Genomic DNA, 14,660 nt, shown 5'->3' with positions numbered 1-14,660 from the left:
CATAACCAATTAACGTAAGCAACGTGATTTAGCAACAAAGTTTCCCGGGTGCGCCTATCGTGTCACCGTCCATGAATCCCAATACTATGACTGGTAACTACGGACCTGCTGCTGCAGCTGCCGCGGCCGCCGCTGCTGGAAACACGACAGGAAGAACAGTGTACGTCGGTAACCTTCCTGCCGAGGCCTCCGTCGATGAACTTCTCAACCTTGTTCGATTCGGCCCCATTGAGGCTGTTCGTCTCCTTCCTGAAAAGTCCTGTGTCTTCATCTCCTTCCTCGACGGGTCTACCGCAGCCGCCTTCCACGCTGACGCTTGCGTCAAGAAGCTTGCTCTCCACGGACAAGAACTGAAAATCGGATGGGGTAAGCCCTCCATGGTACATCCTACCGTTGCAACGGCTGTTGCAAGCAGTCAGGCGACCAGAAATGTGTTTGTTGGTAACCTGGACCCGGAGACAAATGAGCAGGATTTGAGGAATCAGTTGAGCAGGTTTGGACCTATCGACCAAGTCAAGATTGTGCGAGATAAGAACATTGGTTTCATCCACTTCTTGAGTATCTCTACGGCTATGAAAGTGAGTTGATGCCTCCGTCATCGGATTGAGGAACGACTGACGGTACTTCAGGTTGTCGGATCTTTGCCAACTGAGCAAGGATGGGAAGGCAAGAGGGTCAACTACGGTAAGGATCGATGTGCCTATGTTCCTAAAGCCCAACAAGATGCCGTTCGACAAGCCCAAACCCAGGCGATGAATGCTATCGCCGCTCAGCATCAACAGGCCACTGGCTCACCCTTCCCTGCATTCTCCCCTATGTCTGCTGGATTCAGCAATTTCCCTACTCCTGGGCCTAACACTGGATTTGCGTCGCCTGCTTTCGCTGGCAACAACTTTTCCCCTGTGGCTTCCGGGTTTACTGAAAACGGAGGGATGAACCAGGCTGGAAACAGAACTATCTACTTGGGTAACATCCACCAAGACGTCACTATTGAGGAACTGTGTAACCACATCCGAGGAGGCATATTGCACCAAGTCCGATACTTTCCCGACAAGCACATCGCTGTAAGCGCGTTTACTGTATATGTTGGATAGCAATACTGACATTAAGGCCCAGTTCATCACATTTGTTGACCCCGTCGCCGCTATGCAATTCCACCAAAACGCTCACGCGACTGGTCTTTCAATTATGCAGCGTCGTCTAAAGGTTGGATGGGGCAAGCACTCTGGTCCTGTCCCTCCTGCGTTGTTGCAGGCTATTCAGGCCGGAGCTAGCAGGAATGTGTATATTGGACAGATTGCAGACTTTTCGTTGTTCACTGAGGAGAAATTGAGGCAGGACTTTGGAGAGTTTGGTGGTAAGTCTAATCGATAATATTAAACGGGCTTGGACTGATAGTTGATCAGAGATTGATATGATCAACTTCTTGAATGAGAAGGGTGTCGCATTCGTCAACTTGTGAGTTCTCGTTATCGGACTTTCTCCGTTGAGCTGACATAGGCTTCAGTACCTCTATCCAATCCGCTCAGAAGGCCATTGAGGGCATCAAACTCAAGCCTGAATACTCTACTCTTCGAATTTCCTATGGCAAGGACAGGTGTGCCAACCCTCCTAGGACCACGTATATTAATTTTTTATACGAACTCCAGGAGAGTTAGCTGACGAAGAACTCTTAGTGCCGGACGACCACCAATGCCCCCCCCCTTGGGCCATGAGTCTGACCCCGCTATCCAGATTGACAACTCTGCCGTTGAACCAGGCCTTTATGACGAAAATGACGCTATGCTCAGCTACGAATAGATAATCGTCGTCTCATTAACATGCGAGCCGAGGCTGTGTGCAAAAAGAGTAAAAGTAATAAGGTGCAGAAGAAACTCAGGAGGATAAGTTCCAAGTCACTACGTATATAGAGTTGGGGATCATTTGGTCATTTTTGGCATAAAAATCATGGCGTATCTACGTATAACCATAGTAGATAATATGCGGTGATGCGTCATGTAATCATAGCACAATATCATCACATTCGAGCGGTCTCGCTGCGTGCTCACGGCAGTCTTCAGCTTCAGTGAAAGTCGTGGCAACGTCATGACTTTTGATGGTTGATTTGTCCCACGGTGGAACATCGTCCACGACAACGAATGTCAACGACGAGGGAAGCGTGACAACAACAAAGGTATGCGAAGTCTCGATACGAGGTGCTTATAGTGAATTGCTACTGCCATTACCAGCCAAGCATGCTTAAGCCGCACCTTGTTCTATCTCCAGACCACCATCTACCATGTCAGCACTGCCTAGCATTCCATGACTGAGTCCAACAGCAACCAGCGGAGGCCCAAAACTGACCTAATCCGTGAAAACTCGCACCGCGGTCTGCGTGAAACAGTCAACCATTCTGTTCTCTGGCACGGAGTGTAGACCTTCTCCCAACCTCACTCGCAGGTATATAACTAGCATTAAATCATACCCTTCCCTTTTTGTTCCTCCTTTCCCCCATTCGTTCGTGGGTTGTTTGTTTTTCTATAATTCCTAACGATACTAGGTATAGACCCTAGCAATAATCTATAGACGAAGCTGTAGTTCATTAAGAAAAGTGTCATTATATCAAGTAAGTCCTGTTTCAACTTGTTATTTACTATCATTGCAAACAATCTTGTCTGACCTCCATACAGCATGTCACCGCCTTCTACAGACGTTCGTGACCACAGTAAACGCCGTTTCCCCCCACCCTCCATCGACCCTTTCTTTTCCGGCTCTACGGGAACTCCGCCTCCCCCCTCCACGGAAGAAGATCAACCAGAGCCTGAATCGCAGAATCATTCTTCTACGGCCCATCCTTGTGACACACCATCCACTACGAGGACATTCTTCTCCACCAACTCTGGCGACGAAACTAATGACGCCACTGACACGACGATTATCGCTAACAATGCCATTACACGCCTTGTCGGTCTTCAATCTGAGGCTGAGGAAGAACTGATACTTCAAAGTATCTTCGTGCCGTCTCAGGAGTCCGATGGACGTAACGCTTCTGAGCTTGAAGAAATGCCTGAGGGTTATGCTGCTTCGCAGACGACGAGTACTCGCGCTACCGAGAATGCTGGTGGGAGCCAGAGTTCTTTCTATGACGACAGTTTGACTGCTCTGGAGGAGATCTTGATGGTACCTATAAAGGTGCCGAAGGGGGACCGTGTAGTTACAGAACGTCACGTCAAGTTGGATTATAGGGATGGTGAGTGGTGATGCGTCGTTGGTGGTACATGTTTACTTATATGGGTTTAGGTAAGGAGTGTCTCAGCTGTCTGGATAGCCTTAGAGAGGCTGTGGAAAGCCATCGGATAAACCAGCACGAAGTTGACGTTGACGAGGGCGCGAGTGTATGGCTGTGTGCTAATGACGAGTGTGGTAGTTGTAAGTCGGGGATTATAAGTATAAGCGGTTAACTCTTCTCACAGTCATGTGCACTCCGTGCGCTGTTCATTGGGCCAATAGAGAACTTGCACGTTTCCGCCCTCCTACATGTCCCCGTTGTGATAGGTGTTGGGAGATCAAAACCCTTGTCGACCATGCGCGCACATATAATCCTAATGGCCCCGATAGGCCAATCAGACCCCCTCCCATCAATCGATTCGTAGATAAACATGGCCGCTCCGACGATCTCATGTCAGGTATGATCAAGTTTCGGAACATCTATCGGAAACCTGATGGCTCCGAATATGATTCGGCGGAGGCATACATGTTTTGGCTCGTGATCATGATTAACGAGAGTGCTGGGTTCACATACCACGGTTCCGACCGTGAAAAGCACCTTCTTGAACGAGTTTGGGAATCCTCGTACCAGGTTCACTTTGTAGACGATATTGACAACCGGCTAGCTGCCGAATCATTCAGTGAGGAGAGTAGTAGATCCAGCAGTTCCGGCAATCCTGAAGGCGAGCGTCAATCAGTAGTTCCTCCACCGACACCCCCTAGACGTATTTCGGGAAATTATGAAACTGAAGCTAGCCGTTACGCAAGCGAGGCCATGAATTCGGCCAATTCGAGTTTGCGTTTCGCCCAGCCCACTGTTGACCAGCAACTTCCTGTACGCCATATGCGCTCAGAACCGGTCATGCGACACCGTGCCCCTCTCCGTGGTCTTTCGCGCCAGCCCAATTTTCAAATCAGCCGTAACGCTTCTGGTCACTGCGCTGTCAGCATCAACTCATCTCCCATACAGATGAACGCCGCCATTCCGGGTACAGCACAAACACAACCAACTCCTCCTACGTTCAGCAGGCGGACTTGCAATTCCGGATACTTTGCGTACGGGAGATCCAACTTTGAGACCCCTGTTGTCAGTCCGTTTTTGGACATGCTGGAAGGTACTTTGCGCAGAGTGGCCCAAGAAAGGAACTTTGACAACAATCCCAGGTTGAGTGAGGCTTTGTATTATCAGCGTCTCAGCGGTGCTGTAGAACAGGCCATACACGAACATCCAACAGTGGCCGATGAATTTGGACAAGCAAAAAGTCCTAGAGATCCAGTCCGTCCGAAAACGTCCTTTCTCAGAACTATGGCCTCTGTCCCTGCCTTGGCTATGAACAAGCTTAAGGCCGGTAGGAACGCCACTGCTGAGTGTTCTTTCCGTAATATGAGTAGGAAATCTGCTGCCGAACCTCCTGTTCTTCCTACAACCGAGGTAGCTTCTGCAATCACCAACGTTGGGGCTAACGACCCCATTCCGGTATCTCGAACCTGGGGCCTTCATTTGACTATGTCCTCGGTCGGGCGCTCTGTGGGCAACTTGCGAGGCAATACGGATTCTCAACCCTCTGGCGCCTCGCAACTCACTCCCAATATCTCGTCGCAGTCGCTTTCGGCTGATGGCATCACTACAACTGGCCTTATAAACGGAGATGGCGCAATTCATGTTCAGAGGCCATCTATGCCTCTTCGTATACCCTCTGATGCTAAAAAAAACCATCACAGTGTGCCCTCTGCTAGGGGCGATCGGAGGACTCCGTCATCAGAAGCTCTGAGTGCTTTGATCATCCCGCAAGGCAACTCGGATTCTGATAGCGTTAATACTAACTACTTGACAGCTTCCTCTGGACCATCTGGCTCGATTGGCATGTGTGGCTCAACGGATTCATCTCGGGCAGCTGGTTTGTCTGGGTTATCCCCTGGATTCGGTAATTCTGTACCGATCTCCTTTTTGAGAAACGGAACCTCTGCGACGGGCCCACAAGCAACTTTGGCTTCCTCCATTCATACCCATTCCGACTGTATTTCGAAATCTGAGCAAAGTGAAACCTCGAAACCTCGATCGAATGCTTCCAATCAAGCATTATTTGGAGGAGCTGACTCGGGATTTTTTACATCCTCAGGGAGCCAATTGTTCAGCGGTCCGGGAAGCGACATCAATAGAATGGACTATGGAAGAATGGAATCGATGGCCAATTCTGTGAACTCTGATCAAGTACACTCACACGCTCACGCGCATCTGCCTGGTGTAGACACGCTCTCGACATTGACAAGTTTGAACACCGTCAGCTCTGCCAGTCTTATCAGTTACGAACCGTGTCTTTCACGCCCAGACCAAAATTCCCCTTACCTTCACCTCCGTTTGCCTGCGCCGCTGCCTCCCCCTCAAGGCCCCCCATATTCTCATTTTCCCCTTCCAGACAATCTCGGATCTTTGCGCGATAGGGAAGGAACTGATGGCAAGAAGCGAGAACTGAAAGGTTTATGGCGCAAGTTTATGAAGAAGAGATGAGTTGATATCTTGAAGGTGAATCATTATCCAGTGCGTATCGCACTGTATATCGTGGCTGATAGTCTCTGGTATGAAGTGTGTGTGTTTATAGGAAGATGGACTTCTTGGTTGTTATCATTGAATAATACGGCCGATTATTGTGATTATGAGAGTGGGATGGAATGATTGGCAATGTCTTTTTGGATGTCTGATTCGGACATATTGACCACTACTATACACTATACGAAGATGAGATGCTAGTGAAATGTTATGATATGGTGCCAGCCCATGTGTATGCTGTGAAGACTGCCATGTGGAAATATAAGCACAGTGGTCGAGAGTGAAAAGCTGAGGCGTCGGTCTGCGTTCGAATCATTCATTCTTTCCCCTTCAACGCTATGCTTCAATACATTTGCAGAAGCGAGCGACAGCCATTTGCGATGCAAATCCACATGCATACGACCTTTGTTCCGTGAGTGGTGGACACTGGATACTGCCTTGTTTGATTTCCATCGGAAGCGAGCTTGGGCCATGTGTTGTTGTGTGCAGTTAAGCAAGTGCCTTCCACTCCGCCGTTTCATATAGATATCCAATATAAAACCATCTATTCATCACCCTATTTCCCTACTAACCTCCAATCCATCCTCAAAATGCCCTCCTCGTTCCTCCGCAAAAAATTACGACAGACCTCCTCGGCACAGCAGCAGCCGCCTATAAGAAACCCACATAACACCACCGTCCGGCACTCATTGTCGTTACCAGACTTGACAACCCCGCTGCTAGACCCGTCGTCCTGGGAAGAAGTCCCACCGTTTACTTTTACTTTTCCCGCTGTGCATACGCCCGACTCCAAATCTGATCCGAGTTCTATCAAACGGGCTTCAAAAGGAGGAGGGGGGGTTGGTATGGTTTTTTGTCGCTCACCGAAAGAACAACGCCAACAAGACCAGCAAGGATTGGACACGACGCGTCCGAGCGCGAGAGCGATTGGGGTTGGAACTGGGAATACGACCCAAACTCGGAACCGAACCCCATCCCTCATCGAGAACGAAGTCCAGTTTCACAGACCGTTCACGCCAAAGATGGTGGTGAACCCGTTCCCCGGTGGATGGAATGTTGGGGATTTCAGGGAGAGCGATGCGGTTTGGGATAGACGGGGCGTGTCCGCAGGAGTGGGGATGGGGACGAGAGGGAGCATGCTGAATGCAATTTCGAGAAGGAAGACGAGGAAAAAAGGGGCGGCGGAGAAGATGAATATTGTTGTTGCCGGTGGGAAAGGTGTTGGGAAAACAAGGCAAGTCGATTACTAAAAAAGCCCCGATATTTCGCTTGTCGGCTTACATGAGAAATAGTTTTATCAACTTTTTGATCAACTCTCTCCCGCAACAGGGACAAGAACGCGGGCAAGAACAAACAGAAACGCAAACGCAAAACCCAATCTCCTCCCAGTCGCAACGCCCGGCACCAACAACCAAACCAACGGCGTACACCGTCCTCTCCACCATCTCTGACCGCCTTCTCCTCCGTTTAATCGATACACCCGGTCTTGAGCTCCCCCCAGGAGAAGACTGGGTAGCAGCCAAGAAGGGGGAGAGTGAGAGGAGTGTGAAGGGATTGTTGAGTATAGTAGAGGAGCGGTTTGAGTATACGTTGAGGGAAGAGAGAAAGGTGAGGAGACGGGTAGGTGCGGAAGAAGGTCTGGTGCACCTTGGTAAGCAGGATGTCCTCCGGAGGGGAGGAAAGGGGGCAGAGGAAGGGCTAATGAAAAAGTGATTTTGGTAGTGATTTATCTGATTGACGCAAGGGACGTATTGTATTCGAAAGAACCTGGAGCGAAAGAGGTTGATTGGTCATGCTTGGGATTGTTTGATGATAAGCCGAAATGTCATCAAGGTGAGGAGCTAGATTTCGAAAGGGGATACACTTCCAGAGGCGGTTCCGAGCCTCGACTTTCGAACGTTGAGATTGATATAGTAAGTTTCATCACTTTCTCCCTCCTTTACATGTCACAGCTAAAGATGCATGCGGCGGACACAAAAGATTCGCCAGCTCGAAAAACGAGCCAATGTACTGCCTGTTGTGTCGCATACAGATTCCTTGACGATCGACGAACTCGAAGATGTCAAAGCGGCGGTGAACAGGGATTTGGCGGCTGTGTTTGCACGAACACCAGGTAAAGGGTTTGGAGTGTTCCGAACGGGGCATGATGAGTCTCGCCAGGTCAGATCTTTTGAGATATGCACCCAAGGTGAGAGGACAAGAGCTGATATTTGATTTGACCAACCGGTACAACAGCGCGATTCCATTAGAGAGGAAGATGAACATCCAGATGATGACAACATTGACCTGGACGTCGACGACGATACGCAAGGAGACCACCGACCACCAACACCAGATTCGATTCACTTTTCCATTTCCAGTACATCCCTCCCTCTACCATTCGGTATCTTTATTCCCGAACCCAGGGCCGGTTTCAGTAGTGACGACGATCACAACACCCTTGATAGTAATGGCTTCGAATCGTCGTTTTTACGCAAATTCGCATGGGGTGAAGCATCGGCCTTAAATCCTGCCCATTCTGATTTTATTGCGTTGATAGAAGCGGTTTTAGGTGATTATTCAAAAGTGTTGAGGACGAGGACGAGAGAAGTGTTGTATGAGAGCTATAGGACAGAGAGGTTATTGGAGGCAATGGCCGCGAGCTGAGATCGATGAGCGAGGATTTCGATCGGTTCTAATCTGAGTTTGCTGTACAATCTTGATTTTTCATGGTTGGGTATATGGGATTGGAATAGGTAATGTTACTTGCTTTTGCCTGCTTGCGTCGTAGAGTGATGTGTATGCACAGTGTTGATATGCCGAGAAAATGGATCCAGATGCTTGTTTTGAAAGCGATTTCATTTGACGCCGTCGGGTACGCTCCGCATGGCATCTTTATTTGTGATCCGATGTTGTTGTTGATCTTTGTTCTACTTGTTCTTCTCGGCATGTCTGGCAAAGAAACAAAACAACAGGATCCAAAGCAGTGGAAGATGTAGAGTGTGCCGAGTTCGCCGGGTGCAGGAAGCAGAGCAGCAGAGAGCCTGGACTCTTCACACACACGCTCCTTTACACGGCGATGGCACCCCAGAATTCCCAAAAACACCACGCATAATCCACCCGTGCACCAGGCGTGTAGGACGTTGCGGATGCATGCCGTGAGAGTGTGGTATATATGCATCGCTCAGGACATGCACTCGCCCAACAACCACCATGCTACGCCGCTACTCCTCGCCCACCGCTGACTCGAGCGACGACGTTCGCTATATCGTGCCGCAGCCCAAGCAAGCCAACATGTACACCCATCACTGGTCGCAGCTTACAAACCTCGACATGCTCGCAAGGGAAATAGGCTACCACGACCTCCGGAGCCTACCTGACGAGCCGAGGTATCATCCGCATCGTCTTGACCAACACCAACGACAGCCACCTGCCCGTCCGGCCTCTCGAGCGGATAATAGGCCATATAGACCGTGCCCGTACCCAGGATACCAACACCCAAGAGCATTGTCGAGCTCGTACCCTCGAACGTCTCCTTACGAGCTGCACCACCAACAAAATCGTTCGCCATGCTCTCCGAGACATACGGCTACTTGTCCACCTAGAGCGCCTTCACCGCTCAGCCCCAATGCGCGTCCCTTTTCCCTTCTTCAAACCCAAAACCAAAGGTCAAGTCAAAGTCGACCTATATCCCCTACACTCACCCCTCACCCCACCTCTCCTCGCTTCCACCGGCCCATCTCCCCAACCCTGCCTGACCTCTGCCCCAACTCGCCCGAAATGTATCGCCATTCCATCATCTCCCTTCCGTCCCCCTCGCATTCCAGACCGGACTCACCGGCGAATGCGAGTGATAGCTTGAAGGATATACTCGAAAGACAGCCACAGTCGCAGTCGCAATCGCGGTCACAGGGGCAAGGCGGGAAGGGGAAGGAGAAAGGAGATAGAGAAGAGTATGCTGATGTGTGGAGAGGGGTGATGGAGAGACGAATATGGAATATGGGATATTCGAGTGAGTTTCCTCCGTTGGCCTTGAAAACTGGATGAGCGGGGTAGATGGTGCTGATACAAAAATCTTTGATCAAGATCGTCCCCTACATCTTCAAGCACCTCCCAAAGTTCGCACTCGACGGTCGACTACTCTGCCTTCATCTTGCCCTCGCCCACTACAGCCACAGCCGCAGCCCATCAACGTTACCCAAGTCACCCAAGTTACCCAACATACTCCGCCTGCACCATTTACCCAAATCACCGTAGCCAGCCAGCCTAACCACGACCAGACTCCCAGGCCTACCCTCCAATCACCCCCTAAGAAATTGGCATTCCTGCGTAACCTCTTCCCCCTCTCTTCCCCTACCATCACCACCGCTGTACCGTCTACACCTTTTCCTACACCCCTGACTCCACCGCTTACTTCGCCTTTATCGCCTCACGAGACAGCAGACGAAAGGGAAAAGGAAAAAGGGGGAAAGTTTGATGTGGATAAAGTATACGAGCGGTTGAGGGTAGCAGAAGGGAGGGTATCGTTTGATGACTTGGGGCTAGGACTGTACTCGGAAGATAGGGAGGGAGAGGGTGAAGAGGGCGAGGAGATGGAGGGGATAAGCAGCTTGAAAGACGGCTTTCTGAAACCTAATGCGAATGCGAATGATTGAATAACGGCGTCGTTTGCTTTGGTGGATACTTTCATCCTGTTGTATAGCTTATACATTACACAGACTTGTATAACTGTGATACCCCTTCGGTCATAAGTAAGCGATTTACCGTTGCGTCAAGGGGCTCAAGTAACCTGTAGCCCTTAGACACAATCTCATTATTCCGGGCAGTTTGTAGAAGCGTTATGCAAAGTAAGACAGTGAATAATAGAGTTGTATAACGCATGTAAAGTTGGAATGATAATTGAGAATGGATTGTGCATGCTTGTATATAATCAAATGGTATTGCTTCCCATGCCTTTTTTATAACAGAAAACCCCAACTTTGCCCCTATATCCCCCCATTCACATCTGGATGTATTGCATTTAAAGGAACTGGTTCTCCTTGAGCCACTACGAAAAGGGTAATCCACATGGTCAGCATTCGATCTCACCAACATTGTGACAAAAGTAATTCAAAACTCACATTCTCCACGTCCTTGGAGTCCCTCTCAATCCAGTCAGCAGCAGCTTGGATAGAGTCGCAAGTCTGAGCGACGGCAAGCTTGAACTTGCGGGTATCTTGAAACGCAGTCATTCACATCAGCACTCGGTCCCCTCCCAACCCAGAGGATATTTATTAAAAACTCACCCTTGGTTTCGAAGAACGCCTTGACGTCTTCCAAGTCCTTTCGACTAGATAGTTGGGCAAAGGAACCCTTGACGAGGTAGTTGAGGCCGTTACCGTCGGGGTATCGCTTAATGAGCTGTTTTCGATTCGCACAGAACAGGATTAGCACTTGGTACATCTTGTATCATGTCCGCCCGCAAGTGGAGGAGAAGACGTACAGAGTCATAGTTGGCCTTGAAGTAGTTGGCAACCTTCCTTCGGGCGTACTTGTTACCGCCAAAGCCGAACTGGAAAAAAGGAAAGAAATTAAAAGTTAGTCGATTACACAAGGTAGAACATGAAAGGGAAAGGTAGTAGAAAACATACGAAGAAGATGTAAAGATCCTGGTCCTTGACCTTCTTTTCCAACATGGCAAAAGTCCTATCCAACAATTCCTCGTCCCTGGGGGAACAGAGCGCGTACATGGCATCGACCTTGGTACTAGGATTGGAAGGCTTGTTGAACACCTCGAGGATCTTTTCGTACTCGGCCTTTCCACCGTGCTCGACAGCATTGATAAAGATACTTCTCTGAAGGTCTGGAGGGATACGAGAATCGTCATTCTTCTCGAGGAAGGGCTGGAAGCGGTCCTTCATCTCCTGGATCACTTCGGCGTCTTCAGCCGCGGCAGCGGTAGCTACCACCAACTCTCGCAATTCCTTGACGTCGGGAACATCGTCCTTGGCATTCTCGAACCCAAGCTTCTGGACAAGAGGCTTAAAAAGCTTGACCCTAAGCTTGTTGATCGCCTTTCGCACCTCCTCGGGTTGTTCCCACCAAACAGCAGAAAGCTTGCTGAGTGCGGAGCCGATCTGGGACCAGGGTAAGAACTCTGTCTCGGCCGCACCGAGTTCGTGGATGAGACTGAGAGAACCGCTAGTCTTGGCGTAGCCGGCTCGAGCGAGGGTAGCAGCGTCAGAGACAAGGCCGACTCGGTCCTCGACGGTGAAGCTAGAAGCCTGTTTACCGAGCTTGGTGAGCCTTTCGGGAGAGTAGGCGACGCGGAAGACACCGATGGTGGAGGCGTTGAGCTTGAACGCGTCGGGGTTGGCAACGGTAAACGTAGAAGATCGGTCTTGCAAAATGGCCGAGTGGTCGACAGATACTTTGCCGTTGTCGAGAGTGGCAATCTCAAGAGGGACATACCAGAGAGTCTCGTCCTCTTCAGGCTTGACGTCACCAGTGGAAAGGAATCGGTTCTGAGTGACAGTGATCTTGCCGTCGGCAGATTCGTCAACCTTGATGACAGGGAAACCAGTCTTGAGCGTCCAGTTGGCCATGATCTTGGCAACATCCAAACCAGAAGCTTCAGAGATACCTTCCCACAAGTCCTTCGTCTCTGCATTGTTGTAGACGTGCTTCTTGAGGTAGAGAGAAACACCCTTCAAGAATTTCTCCTCACCAACGACGCCAGCAAGCATCCTCAACACGGAAGCACCCTTGGAGTAAGAGATGGAGTCGAAGATTTGAGCAATCTGGTTGGAGTCGGGGCAATCAACCTCGATGGGATGAGAAGACCTCTGTGCGTCAAGGTCGAGAGCACCCTGGAGATGTGTCTTAAGGAATTGGGATCGAGGGTTCCACTCGGGCCAAACACGCTCAAGAATGATGAGCTCACCCATAAGAGTAGCGAAAGCCTCGTTCAACCAAAGGTTGTCCCACCACTTCATAGTGACAATATCACCGAACCACATGTGAGCAAGTTCATGGCACTGAACAACGGCGACACGCTTCTTGGCCGAGAGGGGAGACTTTTCGGGGTCGTAGAGATAGGCAGTGGTTCGACCGGTGATAAGACCCCAGTTCTCCATCGCTCCAGCATCGAAATCGTGGGCGACAAGGGTGTCGAGCTTGGGAAGGGCATATGGGATGTCGAAGATCTCCTCGTAGATGGGCAAGGCCCACTTCTTGATGTCAAGAGCAAACTGAGCCTGCTTGATCTGGTCCTTGGTGGCAAAGATCTTGAGAGGCACAGTTTTGCCGGTAAGCTTGCTCTTGTGCTCGCTTTCGAGTGAGACAAATTCTCCAGATGCGTAGGCAACGAGGTAAGTACTCATGAGAGGCGAAGTCTCAAACTTGCTGATATGCCAATCATCAGACCCAATAGAAGACTCTGTCTTGCCCTCGGTTTTGCCTTCAATCTTGCCTTCGGTCTTGCCCTCAATCTTGCCCTCAGTCTTGGCAAATGAACTGGAGCCACCAAGGAGGGAACCGAGCTCGTATGAGCTGGAGAAGACCTGTTCAATGGACGCGTTGGAAGGAGCCTTCCAAGGTTTGGAGGAGATTTCGGGCATGTTGGAGAGGTTGGTGTTACCGTTGCGGGAGATCATGGAGATGGAGAACTTGGATTTGATCATGGGTTCGTCCCAGCATGGGAAGGCCTTTCGGGCAGCAGTGGCCTCGAATTGAGTCAAACCGTAACTAACAAACGTTGATTAGCCCTTTAAGCACTTGACATCCAGGCTCGTAGACACATACATGGGCTTCTTGCCATTCTCGTCTGCATCACCTTCGCTCCTGTAGTAACCGAACATTGAGGCATGCAGCTCGGACTCGAACTTGAAGAACACCTTGACATCCTTGGTACCTTCTTTCAAACCACCGCCGGGCAACTTGTCAAGAGAAATAGTCGCCCTTTCCTTCTCTTCATCAAGCTTGAGTTCTTCTTTCGGGATGACCAAAGAAGATGTAGTTTTGAGGTCAGAGGTGGAAATGGCAATGTTTGTGATGGAGAGGTCCTTGTTGAGGTGGAATACAAGTTCGGAAGTAGAGGAGTTGACATCGAGGGTGATAAGGGCTTCACCGGAGAAGGTGGGAGGGGAGGAAAGAAGGTCGGTCTTGATCACAATGTCATAGTGCTGTGGAGGTTATCAGCTATGCTTCACGCTCAATGAAATAAAAGACTGACGTTGGGGTAAACATTCGTGGGCAATCGGTAGTCATCCTGTGCACTGGCAGCGACAGCACCACCAAGGACAGAAGGGATGTCAGACATGTTGTTATCGTGTCGGCAGAAGCAAAGGTTCCTTCTGTAAGACTGGAGAGAAGAGTTCTTGTTCGAAAGTTTGTTGGTGTTCTTATCAGATACGAGATAAAATAGAAAATGAAACTCAGCGCCTAATCGGACGGGATGACCGACGATGACGACTTACGGAGAGGACAGTAGCGCGGAGAGCTAGTGGGCTTGCGAGTTGGGATACGTTGCGCGAGAGGAGGCTGCGTTGTATGTGCGGATTCCTTGCGAGACCGCGAGAGAGCATGAAGAGGAAGGAAGAAGGAAGGAAGAGATCGAGTTGGGATATGGGATATGCTGTGATGCAATGGGAAGCAAAGAGCGCCGGCCACCACGACGCCAAGTTACCGTACCGACAGACCTCCACCAGCGCCTATTCGATCCCCCCACCATTTAGACGCTTACTATGCGCTATGCGCGCTCTGTGTATACTTCATGCATAGACCGGCCGGCTCAAATCAACGAATAGGCAGCTACAGTGGCATTCGTATGCATAGGACAGACAAATATTTGTATGTTGAATAACAAGGAGTATAGTAATGTACAGATTTGCGTAGTTTCCTTATCTGA

At 50.0% G+C, this 14,660-nt stretch overlaps 5 protein-coding genes across 5 annotated transcripts in view; 4 read left to right on the top strand and 1 right to left on the bottom strand.

Annotated features, from left to right (window-relative positions):
* CNBB0850 (hypothetical protein) overlaps positions 1–1,800 on the top strand; it is a gene marked incomplete at both ends in the record, with an annotated part of 2,490 nt that extends 690 nt beyond the window's left edge. The window contains 6 exons of the mRNA XM_772418.1: positions 33–578; positions 630–1,064; positions 1,117–1,357; positions 1,407–1,458; positions 1,508–1,621; positions 1,677–1,800. Of these exons, the coding sequence (XP_777511.1) occupies positions 33–578; positions 630–1,064; positions 1,117–1,357; positions 1,407–1,458; positions 1,508–1,621; positions 1,677–1,800 (1,512 nt within the window). The remainder of the gene's footprint in view (positions 1–32; positions 579–629; positions 1,065–1,116; positions 1,358–1,406; positions 1,459–1,507; positions 1,622–1,676) is intronic.
* Positions 1,801–2,670: 870 nt separating this feature from the next.
* Positions 2,671–5,755, top strand: CNBB0840 (hypothetical protein; the record flags this gene model as incomplete). Its single annotated transcript, XM_772417.1, has 4 exons — positions 2,671–3,229; positions 3,280–3,408; positions 3,453–4,445; positions 4,503–5,755. 4 exons carry the CDS (start codon positions 2,671–2,673, stop codon positions 5,753–5,755), a joined length of 2,934 nt encoding a protein of 977 aa, XP_777510.1.
* Positions 5,756–6,384: 629 nt separating this feature from the next.
* Positions 6,385–8,440, top strand: CNBB0830 (hypothetical protein; the record flags this gene model as incomplete). The annotated part of the gene is made up of 5 exons (XM_772416.1): positions 6,385–7,028; positions 7,087–7,445; positions 7,559–7,707; positions 7,775–7,954; positions 8,030–8,440. The coding sequence occupies 5 exons, from the start codon at positions 6,385–6,387 to the stop codon at positions 8,438–8,440; spliced, it is 1,743 nt and encodes a 580-aa protein (XP_777509.1).
* Positions 8,441–8,986: 546 nt separating this feature from the next.
* On the top strand, positions 8,987–10,428 carry CNBB0820 (hypothetical protein; the record flags this gene model as incomplete). The annotated part of the gene is made up of 2 exons (XM_772415.1): positions 8,987–9,785; positions 9,860–10,428. 2 exons carry the CDS (start codon positions 8,987–8,989, stop codon positions 10,426–10,428), a joined length of 1,368 nt encoding a protein of 455 aa, XP_777508.1.
* A 365-nt stretch (positions 10,429–10,793) lies between these two features.
* Positions 10,794–14,337, bottom strand: CNBB0810 (hypothetical protein; the record flags this gene model as incomplete). Its single annotated transcript, XM_772414.1, has 8 exons — positions 10,794–10,820; positions 10,894–10,988; positions 11,059–11,173; positions 11,256–11,324; positions 11,404–13,498; positions 13,556–13,935; positions 13,986–14,153; positions 14,230–14,337. 8 exons carry the CDS (start codon positions 14,335–14,337, stop codon positions 10,794–10,796), a joined length of 3,057 nt encoding a protein of 1,018 aa, XP_777507.1.
* Between the last annotated feature and the right edge of the window lie 323 nt (positions 14,338–14,660).

This window comes from Cryptococcus neoformans, chromosome 2 (assembly GCF_000149385.1).
Source record: "Cryptococcus neoformans var. neoformans B-3501A chromosome 2, whole genome shotgun sequence".
Classification (NCBI taxonomy): domain Eukaryota; kingdom Fungi; phylum Basidiomycota; class Tremellomycetes; order Tremellales; family Cryptococcaceae; genus Cryptococcus; species Cryptococcus deneoformans.
The sequence above is the reverse complement of the archived record's forward strand: the minus strand, read 5'-3'. Positions and strand labels throughout refer to the sequence as shown.